General features: G+C 43.5%; 1 protein-coding gene across 4 annotated transcripts; it reads right to left on the bottom strand.

The window, feature by feature from the left end:
- Positions 1-221: 221 nt before the first annotated feature.
- SLFN11 (schlafen family member 11) lies at positions 222-21,278 on the bottom strand. 4 transcript variants are annotated; one of them, XM_069972716.1, is made up of 7 exons: positions 21,058-21,278; positions 14,474-14,524; positions 11,272-11,334; positions 9,768-10,807; positions 5,268-5,390; positions 2,642-3,365; positions 222-1,557 (listed from the first exon to the last, which is right to left on the bottom strand). In XM_069972716.1, exons 2-7 carry the CDS (start codon positions 14,482-14,484, stop codon positions 783-785), a joined length of 2,736 nt encoding a protein of 911 aa, XP_069828817.1. In that variant the 5' UTR covers positions 14,485-14,524; positions 21,058-21,278; the 3' UTR covers positions 222-782. The 4 variants fall into 4 exon arrangements, with proteins under 4 accessions (XP_069828817.1, XP_069828818.1, XP_069828816.1 ...); XM_069972717.1 differs by lacking the exon at positions 21,058-21,278 and adding an exon at positions 20,143-20,392; XM_069972715.1 differs by lacking the exons at positions 14,474-14,524; positions 21,058-21,278 and adding an exon at positions 20,143-20,392.
- Between the last annotated feature and the right edge of the window lie 398 nt (positions 21,279-21,676).

Below are 21,676 nucleotides of genomic sequence, written 5' to 3'. Positions count from 1 at the left end.
CTTTGCTGCAAGTCCCGCTCCTGGATCCGGTCCCTGGACGGAGATATCGGTGCCGAAAGGTGAGCGTGGGTGTCGGACTCATCTCTGGAGCGCGCGCACGGCTGCCGACGGTGATATCTCCATCCCCGGGACCGGGTCCAGGAGCGAGACTTGCAGCAAAGGGTAAGTATCCGGGACTCCACTGGGGGGTCGGACGGGCTCTGCGTCGGAATGCCGGGTGACAGGTTCCCTTTAGAACCTATGGAAACTGGATACAACTTTATAGAGACAGGCTGGGTTAGGCTAGATTAATATTCTAAGACTGTCCTGTAAGATTTCGGTGTAAGATGGGCCAGCTGAGATTGCAGCAATCTCCCCTCCGCATGCTGATGTAACGCTTACTTAAAGAGCGGTATTATAAGAAAGATCTTAAATGGAGGCCACATGGGGACCTCTCTGCCTCTGGGGGTCTATGCCGTACTGTCACTATAGTAAATCTTCTGACCCAGAGATGCTCACACAACCTAACAAGTAAGGCACGAAGGGCAGAAATCTTAGCTTGTTAAGGCACTTTTGCAAAAATTCCAAAATGCTGGGTATGTTCGGCTGCCTAAATACGTTCACTGAACCCTCCCGAAAATTTTACACAAGCTTTTTTGGAATCTTCCTACAAACTTAAGAGGAAAGAGGAGGCCACCATTTTAAAAGAGGACCCTGTTTCCTGTCCAGGTTCTCCATCTCTCATTGGTGCTGTCATCGGCGTTAAAGGAAGGTATGCTAGAAAATTCGGATAAAAAGCATATTTAATTTTTTTCTTCATAGAACACATGTAGCTTTCCAGTAGCTCTTGAGGCAGCACCGATAAAAAGGTTTCTGTTAATGTTACGGGGGAAAGAAACAGGGTTAATGGCAAACACAATGAAGCGTTCCAGTCCACTAAAACGCCGGATACTGTCTACGATGATGGCATCTTGTCTGATCTCTTCTGCATTGATGAATTGATTTACAAGTACTCTACTTTTCCTTGTGATTTCTTTTATCCTCTTGTATAGAGGTTCTTTGCAATTGTTGACTGCATCCTCTGTGCTGCATAAAATGGCGATATCACCTTGAGAGTAACCACCGGAAAGATACTTCTCACAGCATCGTGCGATATCATCCAGAATGTCTTCCCTCGGCAAGGACTTTATTTCACACAACCCCTCTATCCCATGGGAACATTCACTTTCTCTTAATTGCGTCTTCAAAAAATCATCCTTAGAACTGGAAGCAAACTGTTTCATTTTCTCCAGAAATACATTGTATATTTCTATAGGGCTCCGAACCACCTTGGTTAGAGTGTGCTTATTCTGCCGTTTCCATTCTGGTAGGCCAGTAGGTTTCTGGTGATACGATTGGAAATAGTCCAAGAAAACCCACAATTCACCATCAGATTGCATAACAATCTCTTCAGCTTTTTTAAACCAATCACCTTTATCTGTTCGAAAGTTTTGAGCCTCATCAACTACAATGTGCTTGGGGTTAACGTCCTCCCGCTGAAACAGTACACGAGTCATGGCATCACAGATATTGAAACTCCTAAAATCAGAAATCAATATGATAAAAATATTACATGTATGTAGTAGTATAGTAGCACCCAAATTTGGACATATATACACAGTACTACTCCTCCCATCCTCTGCTCATAGTATGAGCAGATGATAGTGGAGTAGTACCTGTGCTATCCCCATTACGCCGCCGCACAGCTGCTCATCACAAGGACTTCATCATGCCGCCTCCTCCCAGCTTCCACTTTCTAACTATCCTGACACTCACCGCCGCTCTCTGCTCCCAAATATCGCCTCCCGGTCCGCACTGCATGCCGGCTGCGTCCGCCCTCCCCCAACCCCGCAGGGAGCACGGCGCTCCCTGTCCCCGGCCGGCATGCAGTGCGAACCGGGAGGCAGTATGTGGGATCAGAGAGCGGTGGCCAGTGGCGGGATAGTTAGAAAGTGAAAGCTGGGAGGAGGGACAGTGGAGGAGGCGGCATGATGAAGCCCTTGTGATGAGCAGCTGTGCGGCGGCAGTGTAATGGGGATAGCACAGGTACTACTCCTACATAATCTGCTCATACTATGAACAGAGGATGGGAGGCAGAGAGGGAAGGGGGAGGTAGATGGCACTTCTCTCCCTCCCTGCTCGGTGCCCTCCAAATGTACTGATTGAATACATTTATGGAATATTTTGGGGAGCAAGGACACTTGCTCCCCACAGTATTCCATAAATGTATTCAATCAAAAACATACTGTATATTATATTTACATACACATCAATTGATTCCATAGTGTCCAGCAGGGGTGTACTATATATATATGGTACTCATTGACTTCTTTATATAGTGCGCCCCCTGCTGGATACTTCATTGGAATTACACCCTGGTTTGTGACGTCACCATATTTCAGAGAATCTGAAGATTCGATGATCTACTAAATTAAGGGAAATAGCCCTATATGTGCATTTCCCATAATTAATGTATATTAGAAATTTGTCTAACTTTCCATTTAGTAATAACATACTAAAAAATAGTTTTGGCCGGACTTCTCCTTTAAGAAAGGGGAAAAATACACTAAATGGCAAAGCAAAATATAATATACATAAAATAACTATTAATTACTATATTTACCTAACATAGTTTCTTAAAGGTTTATTCTCACAAATGTAGAGAATGTCTTCAGTCGAACATCGATATCTGTTTTTTAATCTCTTGATCATCTCCAGAGCAATAACCGTCTTTCCGGTTCCTGGGGGTCCGTGCACAAAGGTAATCTGGTTAGGTAGTTTATCTGACAACACCCTATACTGTTCCATGGTAAGAAGGTTGAAGTACTCCATCCCGACCTTGTCGCTTAGCAGGTTTCTGAAACTGAGAATCACTACTGTAAGTGACAGCAGTAATTCTTTCACTGTGTCCAAATCCTCCAATTTGTATGTGTCTGGATATTGTACTACAGGCCAGGAATAGCTGGATTCTCCATGTTCAGTGGTTAGATATTGCACAGCAGGAATGACACATAGCTTTTCTGTGTAGCTTCCAATATCAACTAATTTTTGCTTTAAGGCAAAGGCTGCTGTTCGTGAATACTCATAATCCTTGTCATAAACCTCAGTATTGAAGACAGAATATAGTGTTGGGTGGTGATTTGGTGATAAAAGAAAAATATCACACACAACATTTGGGTTCCTGTTCTTCCCTACGTCCACGGCCCAGCTCCTGGATACAAAGAGTACTGCCCCAGAATCTTTATGTAGATTCTTCAAAACCTGTATTAGTTCTTTAAAACCATGGTGCTCTGCTTTAAGGTCTTCATATAGTTTATCAGGTTTTATTATTACCTTTATCTCAATATCTGTGAAATAGGACAAAAACAAAATAAAAAACTATTTTTTACCAAAAAGAACAATAACAATGCAAGTATGTATAACTTTGATGCATGAGTAGCACTATTGTTAATAAATATAGTAAAGTATTATATTCCCTACAGCTAATAAAATAGGGCTGGATAAAGGGCACATTTTTGGCAACCTGCCTTTGTGGTGTTTATTCACATATGTATTAGGCTTCGTTCCCACTGAGCAAAACTAGCGGAATTCCACAGCGGAATTGTCCGCCGCGGAATGCCGGTAGCCTCCCTCTCATAATGGGAGTCTATGGGAGGCGCGGGCTCCTGCTTTGTCCGCACTGAAGAAGGAACATGTTCATTCATTGTCCCATAGACTCCGGCAATTCCGCTAGTTTTGCTCAGTGGGAACCAAGCCTTAGTCTAATAGGTTTATGATCAGGGCTTTTTACTATTTTTCCACATGTGCCTCAACAGACAGAACACAGTGTCATCTGGGAATAAAGAAGCTGGAAAGAAAGTTAGTCTGCCTATAGCTAAGTTGGTGGCCAAGCAATGTGGTAGTGAGTGGACCCTGCACACAGGAGAGTAGGAAGCACATCTGATGTCTAAATAAATATAATTAAAAATAGTGGAACACAACATCAAATCTGCAGAACATATATAGTATGTGTGAACAAACCTTTATATTACCATCCCATGTCCCCTACATCAAAGCAGCAGTAAGACAAAATACAGTATTAGGCTATGGTCCCACTTTGGGAACATATCGGGTAAAGGCGGATGTCTCATTATACAGACGACCACTAATAAAAATCATTATTAGTGGTCGTCTATATAACGAGACAAACGCTATTGCCCAATATGTTATCGAAGTGGGACCATAGCCATAGGCAATAATTATGTATAACCCTTTAAGATAGGAATAGTAATAGGAGTAGTACAAGTTTTTAGGGGTTACTGTATGATAATAGGGTTAAGAATTTGAGTATTTGAATCATAAGGACTTGTTAACGTGATGCATTTTTATAGACTGCATAGCCATTTCACAGAGATATAAGCCATTTTGTTGATATGTAAATAAGGTTCAAACTGGAAAACACTGTTCGACTTTAGGCTCCGTTCACACACGGAGCAAAACTAGCGGAATTCCGCCAGCCTCCGCGTCATAATGAGAGTCTATGGGAGGCTTGTGCTCCCCCTCTCTCAGAATGGACATGGAGAAAGGAGGCGTGCGAGCCTCCTATAGACTCATTATGACACGGAGGCTGGCGGAATTCCGCTAGTTTAGCTCCGTGTGAACGGAGCCTTAATCAGCAGCCGACAGTGTTATCTTTTTCTGGTCTCCCAGAGATCAGCAATCTGTTTCTCTTATGGCTTTACTAGGCATTGCTCCCACCTAGCCAGAATCCTGCTCCACACTGACGAGGGGCAACAGCCCAAAACAGCTGTCTGTGGATGGATACCTGGCCTTGGTTTTTCCCATGTCATTACACTGACTTATAGGGCCACTTAATATGGTGGTTTTGGTGGTTTCCCTACAGGAGCCACCCCTTGGCTGGGTCCTTCCTGGAGGGATATCTAGCTAGTCCTGTTAAATGAGGCACCACGGGCTCTTGTTCTGCATATCAGCGGCTGGTAGCATCTTGTGCGCAGCACTAAAACTTATCATTATCAGCTGCCCATCTCTGTGTAAACAGGAGACATGCAGGCGATCACAGTGAATGTTAGGGCCGCACGAGAGATGCAGTGATCGTTTGTGGGGCCTGGCCGCATGATTTATTTTGCCTAATAAAGGCACTGCAAGTGAGCACCCGTCTCGCTGATAGCCACTTGTTTGCCGCCATGGATGGCCGAAGATCAGGTAATGTAAAATGACCCTAAATTGTATATATGTGACAGAGTACGTACTGCCAAACAGGCTGTTCTGTAAGTCCTGTAAGGATTCCAGGCCTCTCTTTGAGTACACTGGCTTCGACAATGGCGGCCTTTTCTTAATGTTTAGTCTCTTAAACTGTGACTCCAGAGAAGGCTCTAAGAAAGCAAAATATGAACAAAACCATGAAGACAATGTTAAAATAACCATACAGGTATGAAAAAACTAGGCAGATGCAAATAAGATCTATGTATTGCATAAAATTATTGTGCCAGTGCAAATAGAAGGCTATATGTAGTTTAAACTGTTCCCACTTTTGGTACAAAATAAAAGTATAAAGTATGAGGCTGTCGTAGCCTAGTACAGCAAAATAATTATTTCATCCCTTGCTGATTTTGTAAGATTGCCCACTGACAAAGACATGAACAGCCTAAGGGTAGGTAAATTTAACAATGAGAAATAGAATATCAAAAATAAAATCCAGAAAAATCACATTGTATAAAATTATATCAATTTATTTGCATTTTGCATAGGGAAATAAGTATTTGATCTACCAACCATTAAAAGTTCTGGCTCCTACGGACCAGTCAGAGGCTCCTAATAAACTCCTTACCTGCATTAAAGACAGTGTCACCTGTATAAAAGACTCCTGTCCACAGACTCAATCAGTCAGACTCTAACCTCTACAACATGGGCAAGACAAAAGAGCTTTCCAAGTATGTCAGGGACAAGATCATAGACCTGCACAAGGCTAGAATGGGCTGCAAAACCATAAGTAAAATGCAAATATGTTTATGAAGTTTACATATGTTTATAATTTATACAATGTGATCAGCAAGGGATCAAATATTTCCTTGACTATATATAAATATTCGTCTAACAGACTAATCGAGACAAGTCACATGTTTATCCGCTGTTTGTTTGTTTTTTTCTCTCTATGGCATTTTTTAAAAGCTACGATCTATAACTCTACAGACTAAATATTGCGTTAATGCTGTCTGAAGGGACTGCGCTGCTAGCGTGGGTGCTTGAGCCTCTTCAATGTTTTACTCAAGGATTGGGTAACACCACCCAGAGATTAAGGGCCCTATTCCACTGGACGATTATCGTTTGCATAATCGTTAACGATCTCAAACGACCGCTATTGCGAAAGACCTGAAAACGTTCACTCATTTCCATGGAACGATAATCGTTACTTATGATCGTATTTGCGATAGTTTTTTCTTCGCTATTGCGTTCGTATCTACTGCTAACGACCGAACGACGTCTTATTCAATGCGAACGTTTTGCGAACAAGCAACGATAAAAATAGGTCCAGGTCTTATAAAGCGATCAACGATTTCTCGTTCGGTCATTAATCGTTAACTGGATTTCAACCGAACGATTATCGTTTTGATTCAAACAATTTAACGATAATCTGAATGATAATCGTCCAGTGGAATAGGGCCCTAACTGACAGCGGAGATCCTGTTGGGCTGCATCCTTTGCAAGCAGTGTCAGACAAGGAGATTCGGTAACTCCATTTTAAAACTTGTACAGTTGTGCCAGTTCTGACTTAAGCCCAAGTATAAGCTTAAGAAAAAGCAGGAATTGAGGCCCAACAGTATTTTTTTTTATTAATGTATGCCACGGCTACACCATCTGACACCAAAAACAGTATGGTGAGGCTAGAAGGGGGATTTCATGAATATGTTCCACTATGTGTGTGCCACAGACTTTCCTGGAGCATGTGGAATGAACACAAAATTATTAACTTTTACAACTGTATTATTTATATAGTATATAGATGGATTCAATGCACACGGAAAACATGGATACAGCCATAGGCCACCACTATTCAAATGCTCAATGATGGGACTTGAGCATGCTCAGTTTGTGCTCATCTCTTGTGTACAATCTATGCTGTGTATGGTGCTAATAATTGTGCAGTGTGGGCACTCTTGACATCTTTCCTTTTTTTTCCCTTATAGTGATACCATTCTGGTACCATGGATTTATACAGAGCTATGTCACATCTACATGAAACCCTGGTGTGGTGTTTATTTCCACTGAGATGTTACAGTCAGTAGTTTATCAATATGAACCTAAAATAAAATTTTGACAGGGTATCTTTCATCTTTTTACGTTTCATTATGTTTGTTTTATTCAACCATGTTTTTTGTATACAGTAAAACAATGTATATGCTACTATCTGTTTTATGGTGTAAGTCAATGGAAAAAGGATCCTGATAAGCGGCATTCAGCTGCATTGGTATAATGTATATGTTTTAACCCTTTCCACAGTGTAAAAATGTTAAATATTGATTTTAATTTAGTTACAAAAATGCAGTTTGAATCCAGCCTTACTGCAGAGGTAAGAGGTTGGGATGGCAGAGCTGTTGCCTAGACAATTTTATATACCGTTTTGCTCAAAAGTTTACATACCCCGGCACAATGCTTTCTTGTCCTTTTTTCAGAGAATATGAATGAGAACACAAAAAATGTTTTTTTTCCCACTCATGGTTAGTGGTCGTGTGACACCATTTATTGCCAAACTACGGTATTTTTTTTTTTTTTAAATCATAACGACGACCACAAACATCCAAATGACCCTGATCAAGCTAACATACTGCCTTTCTTAATCCCGTGTATTGCCCTGTCAGACATCAATGTCTTTTGTGGTAGTTGTGGATGAGGCTCTTTATTTTCTCAGATGGTTTCTCCAGTTCCTGTAAATTCCTGGTCTGTCCTGCATGAACTGCGCGCTGGAGATCTCCCCAGAATGGCTTAAAGGGAACCATTCACCCCGTGGCCCCCGGCAGAAACTGACATACAGTGACATAAAGGTCAATATACTTACCACATCGCTCCCGGTCCCGTCCCGGATCCCGTTGTTGACACGGAGAAATCGCCGATTCTTCTTCTCCCGCCCATTATGGTAATGAGCTGAGATGAGTCCAACGTCCATAGGAAACGACGGACGAGTCCAACTTATTCATGAGGTCCTCTTCTCGTCGCTGCCCATCCACGCCTCCTGGAACTTGATTGACGTCTTCAGTCTTCTGACGAATTCCCGCGCAGGCGCCGTTGCGATGGTCTCGTCACCTCTTCTGCGCCTGCGCGGTAAACAGGATACGTGTTCGAGCCAATCGGCGCACGCGCAGTAAACAGTGAAGCTGCGGAGCGGCTTCAATTGTGAACTGCGCATGCGCCGAAAACGACTGTCACGGCGCCTGCGCGGGATCCGGCGAGAAGAAAGAAGACGAGGAGGAAGAGGACCTGGCGTCAATCAAGTGTCGGAGGCGGGGAGAAGGCTGGATTTCGGACCCGGCGGCGCTCATTACCATAATGGGCGCGAGAAGAAGAATCGTCGATTTCTCCGTGTTAACAACGGGCTTCGGGACGGGACCGGGAGCGATGTGGTAAGTATATTGACCTTTATGTCACTGTATGTCAGTTTCTGCCGGGGGCCACGGGGTGAATGGTTCCCTTTAATGATGTTGAGGTCAGGAGACTGAGATGGCCGCTCCAGAACCTTCACTTTGTTCTGCTGTAGCCAATGAGAGGTCGACCTGGCCTTCTGTTTTTGATCGTTGTCATGTTGGAACGGCCAAGTACGTCCCATGTACAGCTTCCGGGCTGATGAATGCAAATTTGCCTACAGTATTTGTTGATAACCTGCTGCATTCATCTTTCCTTCAACTTTGACCAAGTTTCCTGAGCTTTTTGTAGCTCACAGATACCCAAAACATCAGTGATCCACCCCGTGCTCTACACTAGGAATGGTGTTCCTTTCATCATAGACCTTGACGACACCTCTTGAAATGGAACGTTTATGGCCACAAAAATTTTATTTTGGTCTTATCACTCCAAATGATTTGTTCTGTATTTAATAAAATTTATATTTTTTGAATTCTCTACTACTGTTGGAGTGCCAGTTGATTCCCCATATATTTTCTTTGGCTGTTCCCAAGTGTATTCTCACTATATGGGGACTGTGCAGCCGATTTTAGGTAAAATAGCTGCGCATACCATATTTTGGTTCTTGTATCACTCCAAATGACCTTGTTCCAGAAGTTTTGAGGCTTGTCTCTGTGCTGTTTGGTGTATTGGAGGTTATATATTTTGTGGCATTTGCATAGTAATGGCTTTCTTCTTGCGACTCAACCGTGCAGTCCATTTTTCTTCAAGTGCCTCCTTACTGTTCATCTTGAAACCGCCATGCTGCTAGTTTTTTTCCTGGCAGTGACTGAAACGTTTGTCAATTTGTGCCAACTTCTATGCATGATATGAGGCCAAAATCTCCAGGTTATCACCAGTCATGGATGTTTTTGGTTGTCATTAAGATTTAAAAAGAGAAAGCACAGTAGTTTGATAATAAATGGCTTCACCCAACCACTAAACATGAGGGGGAAAAAAGTTTTTGTGTTATCCTATTCTCTGAAAAAAGGGCAAGAAAGACAGAATTCTGCCAGAGTAGGTAAACTTTTGAGCACAACTGTACATCTTATAACAACCTGTCAATGAGAAAACAAAAGCAAAATAAATAAAATTACCTGTTTCCTGGTTCGTCATAATCTTTACCCATTCAGCTGCAGTCAGTTGCTTTACCTGCACATGCTTTCCACCACAGTGATCATGGTTACAGTCTAGGATCCAAGACTGAGGATGCATCTTAAAGCCAAGACAACAAAATTGCTTCATTTCCAAAAAAATTACATATCCTGTATTTTTGTTCCCATCTTGAACATATTTAATTGTGAGAGTATAAAACTTATCCTCTGATTTGCAGTCTTCCAGGTGGACGTAGATCATATTATTTAAAGCTTCTCTGATGACAGATTCAATCTCTGACCTGTCGGTTCCTTTTCCACAACCTTTTACAGTTCGTGTATCATCTACTCCGATAATAAACCATCCTCCACCACTGTTACCAAACGATGAGAAATACTTTTTAATCACTTTTTTGATTTCATGTAGAAAGTTTCCTGTGCTATAATCCTTATATTCAATATGATCTGATTCTCCTAACTCAAGCTTTTCATCTAGACATAGATACTCTCTTGCTAACAAACTTTGTAAGGCACGTGCCTGATCAGCTGGGACTGTAGAAAGGCGACGTCTCTTCCCTTTTCCATTAGTTTTTTTGTTAATAAGGTCCACCATCACCATAGCATTTGCCATCGTTGTTGAGCTGCCATTTCGAATGAATAAACCAGTCTCTAGAGTACAAAGCTTAGGAAGGGTTTCTTGCATACCCCAGGGCTTAACAAATATCATTAAATATGATCCTTCCTGAGAATAATCATAGCATTTAGCTGTAGAGTTATAAATAAGTTCACGTAATGCCTCTTCAAGGTCTTGTCCTATGCCATCTTTACTAAAATTATAATTGTCATCACAACTTTCAACCAATACAATTCCTCCTCCAGAGTTTAGTAAGGCGCACACTGCTTTACGTATAGTTTCTTTCTGCTGGGTCATTTGGCTTTTGTCTTTCTTAGCCAGTAATTTCCTTCTTCGTTCACCCAGTGAGGCTGTGCCAGCATAAAGTAGTTGATCGGGGTATTTAAAATTGTGTACAAATAAATTGTCACTGCGAAAAGACAAAAAACAAAACACTAAAGTCAAGATACCAATGCCCTTACATCAAAGATTTGTGTTTCGTAACAGGAGGAGGCATATAGGCCCAGATATATCTAACGGCCTAAAACATTGTGTGGTTTTCCCCACAGCAACCAATCACAGCTCATGTATGACGACTCATGTACATCAGTCTGAAACCTCCATTAGCTCTCTCTGCCCAGGAAGCGAAAATTGGATGAGTGAAGTGTATAGAGACCTCACCTATCCTATGGGACTAAAAAAGTCGCAGGACCTCTCTTTTGTAAGGTGGAACAAACATTATATGAAGATGTGAATCTAGGATTATTACCTTGAAAATCTGCTGGCGACTGGGAACCAGGTGGGACTTTTCCTCATTTATGACCCACCCCAACTTGGATAAACAAAAGCCCACCGCACTCAAGCAAAGAAACAATGCTGATGTGGAGAACTTACTTTAGATCTTGCAGTGACGCTTCTGGCAAACCTGTATTTAGAGAAATTCTTCCAAGGGGTAATCTGCATGAGAAAGAAGTCTTTTTAATTGAATATATAAAAATCTCTATTAACAGGATGTTCCAATCACTTAAACAGAACCCGTAAGAAAATGGGAACAAGAACTGTAGCCATCGTGTAAACCCAGTTCACTCAGCCGAAAGCTTTGTCTATACCTGTACCCAAGACAAATATATATAACTATATACACTCATGCATTGATGGGTAGGACATTAGTGTTAGGGTGTTAGACAGGGGTCACTTATGGGGGTGTATTATCGTTCTGGCAGTCCCAACTGCTTGCAAGAATGCAACCTACAGGTCACAAAGCCTGAAAGCCAGTGGGTTCTGCCATGAAAACAAGCAACCAGATATGGCTAAATTGGGATACCGTCTGATACGGGACAAACAGCGTGATAAACATTGGGGTGCTTTGATTTGAAGTGGAAAATATGTCCCACAAATGATGCATTTGTGAAAAAAAGCCAATGAACTTATTTTTTTATCTGACTCTGCAATAATCCCGGTCTCACAGTAAGGGCTCAAATTGCTCACTGTCGGCCTAAATGATTACAATAGGGGGTGCAGTTTTCATAATGAGGTCACTTATGGGGGTGGGGTACCATTCTGGCAGCTCCAATCTTTGCAAAAATTGAATGAAGCCTAAAATGATGTAGGTGCTCCTTTCCCACCATGAGAACAGGAAACCAAATGCGGCCTAAGTGAGAATACCATCTGAGACAGGACAAACCAGGTGGTAAAAGTTGGGGTGCTTTTTCTTCATTTTACCAGTTTTTTAGCGGAAAATTTAATTTTTTTTTCTTACTGCAATAATCCCAGTCTTAGAGTAAGGGCTCACTGTGCCCATTGCCGGCCTAAATAATTACATTACGGGGGTGCCTTTTTCAAAAAGGGGTCACATATGGGGGTGGGGTATCATTCTGGTACGTTTAATTTTTTTTAAACCCAACATGGTGCCTGTAAAACATCTTAATAGAAAAAACACGGGGTGGTCCTTTATTTCTAAGGATTGTATGCATGCTCAGCAGCACACCAGGCCCACACATGGGATATTTCTAAAAACTGTTGATTCGGGATAATAGATATTTAGTTGAATTTTTCTGTTGTTACCTGCTGTTTTACGGAAAAAAAATTGATTAAAAGTTAAAAAATTTTAATTTCACCTCTACTTTGCTTTAATTCCTGTGAACCATTTAAAGGTTTAACAAAGTTCATAAAACCTGTTGTGAATTCTTTGAGGGGGGGGGGGGGGGGGGGTAGTTTTTAAAGTGGGGTAATTTTTGCAGGTTTGTAGCATACAGGTCTCTCAAATTTGCTTTGGAAATACTAGTCCCTTTAAAACATCAATTTGGGAAATTTCATGAAAAGTTAACACTAAACATTTGCTACTAAACTTCTAAGTAATCTAATGTCCTAAAAAAAGTAAAAGAGCACTGACCAAATGATGCTAACATAAAGCAGACATATTGTAAATGAGAATTATGAAATAATTTATGTGGCATGGCTATCCCTCTTACAAGCAGTGAATTATTAAAATCCTAATAATTTAAATTTTTGAAGTTTTTCACAAAAAACACTAAGGGCCACATGTATCATCCGGCGGACGGATGATTTTTGGCGGAAAGTGCCGATTTGCGTATTATTTTATACGCAAATGGCCGATTTGCTAATAAAATAATCGCAAACCGGCACTTTCCGCCGAGTACGCCAGGGGGCGGAAAGGGGGCGGAAAGTAGGCGGGAAGTGGGCGGAACGGAGGGCGCGGACTCAGAGTCCGCGCGATTTATCATCCGTTCCGCCCAAATGTACGCCGAAAACCTACTCCAGTCCTCAGCTGGCGTAGGTTTTCGGCGGTGCGCAACGGCGCGCACAGGATTTATGTACAGGCAGTCCGCCTCTACATAAATCCCCGTACCGCCGGAGCTGCGGGGGCATTTTTAAGTCCGGCGTAAAAAACGCCGGACTTAATAAATGCCTCCCTAAATGTATTGACTAGAGATGAGCGAACCTGGAGCATGCTGGAGTCCATCTAAACCCGAACTTTTGGCATTTGATTAGCGGTGGCTGCTGAACTTGGATAAAGCCCTAAGGCTATGTGGAAAACATGGATATAGTCATTGGCTGTATCCATGTTTTCCAGACAACCTTAGAGCTTTATCCAACTTCAGCAGCCATCGCTAATCAAATGCCAAACGTTCGGGTTCGGATGGACTCGAACCCGAACCCGGTTCGCTCATCTCTAGTATTGACCAAAATTTACAACTAACCTAAAGTACAATAGGGGAGATTTATCAAAGGGTGTAAAATTTAGACTGGTGCAAACTGGCCACAGCAACCAATCACAGCTCCTCTTTCCTTTCACCAGAGCTGGAAGCTGAGCTGTGATTGGTTGCTGTGGCCAGTTTGCACCAGTCTCAATTTTACACTCTTTGATAAATCTCCCCCAATATGTCATAATAAAAAAAACAATCTTAGAATCAATTGGATAAGTTAAAGCATCACAGAGCTGTAAGCAAATCGACAGGTCAAGTTTGAAAAAAAATGAGCCTCAGTCCTTAAGTGACATAAAGACCTTTTTAGCTAAGTCTTTAAAGGGTTAAATGACAGTTAGGGTATGTTCACACTCAGTAAATTGGGCTTAATTCTGCAGCAGAGAATCCCGCCGGACTCAGTGTCCTATAGTCTGTCTATGGGAGGGCTTGCACGCCCTCAGCTTCCTTTTCTCTCTCCGATCAAAGATTTGACATGTCAATTCTATGATCAGTGAGCAGAGGCGCGCGAACACTCTCATACAGACTATAGGACACTGAGGCAGGCGGGATTCCGCGGTGGAGAGGTCTGCCACGAAATTCAGCCGAATTTACTCAGTATGAATATACTCAAACACTTTGAGGTTTGTTTACATCACGTGCCTCCAAATGCGTTGCTCTCTGCTCAAAAAATTGACATGTCACTTCTTTGTGCAGTGAGCGGTGGGAGCAGAGGCGCGGGAGTCCTCGCATAGAGACACTGTGGGACACTGAGGCAGTATGAACATACCCAGTTAAAATCTTCAAGCTCTTTAATGGCATCATTCAGCTTATTTTTACAAAATCCGGTTACATATGAAATATGAATGTTTAATGTGTTAGCATCCACTTACTTCCCTGTCATCTTTTCTGGCAAAATTCACGCTAGCAGGGATGCTATAAAACTACAAATATAAAGAAAAGAGTGAACTGAAAGAAATACTACAATAAACATAGTCATTTCTTGCATGAAAAACAGATGCTACCCCAATACACTAATATTTAAAATAATGTGAGGCAACAAGGGACGGCCATTGGTAGTCAGTGCTAGTGGTCATAGTTGCTATAATACATAACAATACTAATATAATACATAATGGCTGCTATAACACACTGCGCTAGTACTCTAGTATAATGTATCCTACCTGGCTCCATTCACCCAGCCTACCACCTATATTGTAACCACATGAAACTAATATATTGGCGCATATAACCAATGTAAACTATAAACACAAAAAAACAAAATATATGCGCCATACAGCATAAATCATTGCATAAAATGTAAATATTGTCATATAATCAGTAAAATACATAAAAAATAGTAATAAGTCAATAGGTAAAATATTCAAATTCCATAAGAAATAATTGAAACGCAGACGATTTGTTCAAAACCCCAAAATAAGGCAGGTAAGACGTTCTCTATCAATACGACTGTATCAGTGAAGAAGATGATAAAGGGGAAGTCCAACTGCTGGCAGTGGGGAAAACAACAAGCAACCATTACTTACCTCTCCCCATTCCTGTGATGCTCCGTATGAATGGCCCCGGGACCCCTGCCGGAAGGCATTCCCCCCCCCCCCCAAGTTGTGACGATGTCATGGAAAATGCCTGTCTTGGTTGATGGACAGCCCACTCAGCCAATCAGTGACTGCAGCAGCTTCCTGCCCCAGTCACTAACTTGGGGACCAATTACACACACAGATGTCTGATAGATTTTTGAAGCCAAAGCCAGGAATGGATTTGAAAAGGGGAGAAATCTCAGTCTTTCCTTTATGACCTGTTCTCTGCTTATAGTCTGTTCCTGGTTTTGGCAGAAAAAAATCTGTCATAGGGCCCTTACTGAAAGGCTGACCACACAACGGTTCTGCTGGAGATGGTGGAGTCTGGCGGGGGTCCCATAGTGGCGATCCAGTGCTGGAGAGGCACGGCACATAGTTTGTTATGTTCCCCCCATGCCCCTGCAGATTAAAAATGTATTCCCGAGGCCGGACTACTCCTTTAATCAGCTATCAGTGAAGGGGTTAATCCGGGGGTCAGAGGGAAGCAGCATTGATGGGGTCGGACACTGGAGGAGAGCTGGAAGGTGTCCGTTCACCAGGGCAGAGCTTATCAGGTAGCAGTAGGTTAGAATGAGAGGCTTCGTACCCAGTACAGTACCAGGATGGGGACACACGGGGCGCATATTAAGAAATCTTGATTGTTTAACGAGTTACAGTTTTATAAAGATTGTCTAGTCAAATGTTCTCAGAGCAAGTTACTTGTAATCCAGGGTTCAATGTATTTCTTTTCTGAGATAACGTTAAAGGAGAAGTCTGTCAAAAATTTTGTATTTTGTACAAAGTATTGTATTGTCCCCCAAAAGTTATACAAATCCCCAGTATACACTTATTACGGGAAATGCTTATAAAGTGTTTTTTTTCCCCTGCACTTACTACTGCATCAAGGCTTCACTTCCTGGATAACATGGTGATGTCACTTCCTGGATAACATGGTGATGTCACTTCCTAGATAACATGGTGATGTCACTTCCTGCATAACATGGTGATGTCACTTCCTGCATAACATGGTGATGTCACTTCCTGCATAACATGGTGATGTCACTTCCTGCATAACACGGAGATCTCACTTCCTGGATAACATGGTGATGTCACTTCCTGGATAGCATGGTGATGTCACTTCCTGGATAGCATGGTGATGTCACTTCCTGGATAACATGGTGATGTCACTTCCTGGATAACATGGTGATGTCACTTCCTGGATAACATGGTGATGGCATGACTCCCAGAGCTGTGCAGGCTGTGGCTGCTGGAGAGGATGATGGCAGAGAGATGCTCAGTGTCCCTCCAGTGCTCTGTGTCCCTTAGTGTCCCCCTGCCATCATCCTCTCCAGCAGCCACAGCCCGCACAGCTCTGGGAGTCGTGCCATCACCATGTTATCCAGGAAGTGCCATCACCATGTTATCCAGGAAGTGACATCACCATGTTACACAGGAAGTGACATCACCATGTTATCCAGGAAGTGACATCCCCATGTTACCCAGGAAGTGACATCCCCATGTTACCCAGGAAGTGACATCCCCATGTTACCCAGGAAGTGACATCCCCATGTTACCCAGGAAGTGACATCACCATGTTACCCAGGAAGTGACATCCCCATGTTACCCAGGAAGTGACATCACCATGTTACCCAGGAAGTGCAGCCTAGAAGCAGTAGTAAGTGCAGGGAAAAAAGCACTTTATAAGGGGTTATCCAGCGCTACAAAAATATGGCCACTTTTCCCCCTACTGTTGTCTCCAGTTCAGGTGCAGTTTGCAATTAAGCTCCATTTACTTCAATGGAACTGAGTTTTAAAACCCTACCCAAACTGGAGACAACAGTAGGGGGAAAGTGTCCATGTTTTTGTAGCGCTGGATAACCCCTTTAATAAGTGTATATTGGGCATTTGCATAATTTTTCGGGGGGAATACAATACTTTAATAAAAATTTTCGACAGACTTCTCCTTTAACTCTTTCTAGTCCCTGATCACCCTCTGCTGCTAGTTAATCCCACCCGCCTGTATAGTTGGCATTTGTGCACTGGAATTTATCCATCCTTTTATTACTATATTTAATGTATTTTATGCTTTGTCATCAATAATTCATAGCGCTGTCACAATGTTTGTTATGTTAAAACATTGGCCGTTATTTGCCTTTAAATGATGGACATCCACTCAATTTCGGTAGTGTGTGAACATAGCCTTTCTAGGTTTTCAATCCACTCCTGTTTTTTTGTTGCAAAATACGGACCACAAATACTGTGTGGGGTGAAGGATTGGTCAGGTGGGAGCAGCAAAAACACCCCACGCGTTCCGCTGTACCAGGCTTCCTCAGGGATGTAAGTCCCAAATCGTGTCATCGTGTCATATGCTTTTTCTTCATAGTCCTTCTGTGTTTCTTATACACATTGGTTTAGCACTTAGGTTATAGAGTGGTGCCCACTATATTCTCCGACTTGGCATACATGTTGAAAAACTGTGATTCTAAAAACCTGTGTGTATTATCCCCCCCTGTACTGTGACATCACTGTGTGTATTATCCCCCGTGTACTGTGACATCACTGTGTGTATTATCTCTGTACTGTGACATCACTGTGTGTATTATCTCTGTACTGTGACATCACTGTGTGTATTATCCCCCCTGTACCGTGACATCACTGTGTGTATTATCCCCCGTGTACTGTGACATCACTGTGTGTATTATCTCTGTACTGTGACATCCCTGTGTGTATTATCCCCCGTGTACTGTGACATCACTGTGTGTATTATCCCCCGTGTACTGTGACATCACTGTGTGTATTATCCCCCGTGTACTGTGACATCACTGTGTGTATTATCTCTGTACTGTGACATCACTGTGTGTATTATCTCTGTACTGTGACATCACTGTGTGTATTATCCCCCCTGTACCGTGACATCACTGTGTGTATTATCCCCCGTGTACTGTGACATCACTGTGTGTATTATCTCTGTACTGTGACATCCCTGTGTGTATTATCCCCCGTGTACTGTGACATCCCTGTGTGTATTATCCTACCGTGTACTGTGACATCACTGTGTGTATTATCCCCCGTGTACTGTGACATCACTGTGTGTATTATCCCCCCTGTACTGTGACATCCCTGTGTGTATTATCCCCGTGTACTGTGACATCACTGTGTGTATTATCCCCCCCTGTACTGTGACATCACTGTGTGTATTATCCCCCGTGTACTGTGACATCACTGTGTATTATCTCTGTACTGTGACATCACTGTGTGTATTATCCCCCCTGTACTGTGACATCACTGTGTGTATTATCCCCCCTGTACTGTGACATCCCTGTGTGTATTATCCCCCCTGTACTGTGACATCACTGTGTGTATTATCTCTGTACTGTGACTGTCATGAATGTGCCTGGGATGAACTCCGTGCGCCCCTCGGCTCGTGCTGCACGGCTGAGATGGCGCTGATATTCAGTGTTTTGTATGTCTTGTGCAGTAACCTGAACCCTGTCTGAACACTGGCCTATTTCTAGTATTGTGTTCAGCCCCACCCGTCTGCTGTGTGCTCTGGCTATTAAGGAGTTACACTGCTGCCAGTTCTGATCCGCAGGTGATTCTGTTTGGAACCAGGAGCCTTGTCCAATAGGGGCTGGAACTGTCTCCTTGTTCCCTATAAGTATTTGGCTGAGGCTCATTCTAGTGCCGGATATTGAGCGCGTCTCTGCCTGGTTCTGGTTCTCTTGCTCTGTTTAGTCTGACTATTTTTGCCTTGTATTTCTGACTATCCCTGCTAGCTGCTGCCCCTGACCATATTGCCTGTTTATTGACCTTGCTTCTTGGATTGTGATTTTGTACTTTTCTGCCCGATTGTTGTGACCCGGACTGTCGACCATTCTTTAATGTGTTTTGTCTGTCTGTCTTGTCTTTGTGTCCCACCAAGCCAGTACAGGGACCGCCGCAAAGTTGCTGCCCTAGGGTTTAGCCTGGGGGGCAAGTAGGTAGTCAGTGGGCGGGGCTGAGCTTAGGGTGCACTGTCTGTGTCCGCCATTTTGTCTCTCTTAGCGACTAGCTACATAACTGTGTGTATTATCCCCCCTGTACTGTGACATCACTGCGTGTATTATCCCCCCCCCCTGTACTGTGACATCACTGCGTGTATTATCCCCCCCCTGTACTGTGACATCACTGCGTGTATTATCCCCCCCCTGTACTGTGACATCACTGCGTGTATTATCCCCCCTCCTGTACTGTGACATCACTGCGTGTATTATCCCCCCTCCTGTACTGTGACATCACTGCGTGTATTATCCCCCCTCCTGTACTGTGACATCACTGCGTGTATTATCCCCCCTCCTGTACTGTGACATCACTGCGTGTATTATCCCCCCTCCTGTACTGTGACATCACTGCGTGTATTATCCCCCCCCTGTACTGTGACATCACTGCGTGTATTATCCCCCCCCCTGTACTGTGACATCACTGCGTGTATTATCCCCCCCCCTGTACTGTGACATCACTGCGTGTATTATCCCTGTACTGTGACATCACTGCGTGTATTATCCCTGTACTGTGACATAACTGCGTGTAGTATCCCTGTACTGTGACATCACTGCGTGTAGTATCCCTGTACGGTGTGACATTACTGCGTGTATTATCCCCCCCCCCCCCCTGTACGGTGTGACATCACTGCGTGTATTATCCCCCCCCCCCTGTACGGTGTGACATCACTGCGTGTATTATCCCCCCCCCCCCTGTACGGTGTGACATCACTGCGTGTATAATCCCCCCCCCCCCCCCTGTACGGTGTGACATCACTGCGTGTATTATCCCCCCCCCCCCTGTACGGTGTGACATCACTGCGTGTATTATCCCCCCCCCCCTGTACGGTGTGACATCACTGCGTGTATTATCCCCCCCCCCCCTGTACGGTGTGACATCACTGTGTGTATTACATATACATATCATACATATAATGGTCCGATGACATATATTTGCACACTTACACATGACTATACTTGCCCTCCATGCAGAGCCGGGTGCAGGTGATATATGTGGCTGCACTGTGTCTGCAGACATTCCCTGCTGCCCTCTCTTTCTCTCACGATGAGGGGGCTGCAAGCAGAAGCAGGAGGCTTGTCCGGTCTGAGGTGACGTAGGGGCATGGAGGGATTTCTTAAAGGGATTGTTCACAAAAAAATTATTTCAAATCAACTGGTGTCAAAGATTTGTAATTTACGTCCATTGAAAATCTCCAGTCTTCCAGTACTTATCAGCTGCTGCATGTCCTGCAGTAAGTGGTTTAATCTCTCCAGTCTGACACAGTGCTCTCTACTGCCACCTCTGTCCATGTCAGGAACTGTCCAGAGCAGAAGAGGTTTTCTATGGGGATTTGCTGCTGCTCTGGACAGTTCCTGACATGGACAGAGGTGGCAGCAGAGAGCACTGTGTCAGACTGGAGAGAATACACCACTTCCTGCAGGACATACAGCAGCTGATAAGTACTGGAAGGTCGGAGATGTTTTAATAGAAGTAAATTCCAAATTAGTGAACAATTCCTTAGATTGCGTTCACACCTACAGGATTTGCAGCAGATTTAATGTTGTGTTCAGTTATTTATTCTGCTGCGGATCTGCAGCAGAAAATCAGCTGCGGATCCTGTAGGTGTGAACGCACCCTAAGTGTGAATGTTGGCCAGCAAACAGCAGCCTGTCATAGCTGCTGCAGGGGAGGGGGTCTCCGGGAATAGGTACTATCCGTACAGAATCCGCAGCAGAGGAGCGAGAAACGAAAGTGACAGTAACCCGCTGATCCGCTCTAATGTCAGAGACGCGGCCGTTAAGGATTAGAGGGGCGGCATAACCGGCTGCAGTGTCATGTATACGGGGGTCACCCCGGAGCCGCCGCAGCCGCATACTGACCCGTCACAGCGCAGGATCCCGGGAGCTCGCTCTCTGTCAGTCACAATTCCCGCCTGACTGACTTTCTCATGAAGTGGGCGGGGTTACTAGTGACGTCATGAATGGGAGGTTCCTGAGAGTAGAACACCCGGCAGCCCCCGCTCTATAGGCGGATTATACACCGTGTACATAGCGCTGTACGGGCTGTGGCGCCGCCGCTGGCGCCCTGGGCGCGCTGGGCTTCGTTTATATTTAAAACAAAAGCAACTAACGGAGACGGCGAGTGACGTCACCACTCCCCACAGGCTCCGCCTCTCAGGACGTATGGTTTACGTACTCCCCGCCCACTCACGTGATTCGGCTTAAAGGGACCGAAGCTGCAATGTCGTGTTCACTCGGAGATGGGGATTCCCGGAGGCTTCCCGCGTTATGTTACAGGTGAGAGGGACTAGATGATTCCATATATATATATATATATATATATATATATATATATATATATTATTTTTTTTTTTTTTAATTATCGTTTTGTAGGGTAGTTTTATTTTTTTTGTTAAAAGTGTCTTGGCTGAGTTCACACTTTGCAGTTTTTTTTTGTGTTTTTTTGCTGCTTTTGTCTACTTGTCTTCAGGGAAAAGAA

This window comes from Dendropsophus ebraccatus, chromosome 5, assembly GCF_027789765.1.
Source record: "Dendropsophus ebraccatus isolate aDenEbr1 chromosome 5, aDenEbr1.pat, whole genome shotgun sequence".
NCBI classification, from domain to species: domain Eukaryota; kingdom Metazoa; phylum Chordata; class Amphibia; order Anura; family Hylidae; genus Dendropsophus; species Dendropsophus ebraccatus.
This window is presented reverse-complemented; position numbering and strand designations above follow the sequence as displayed.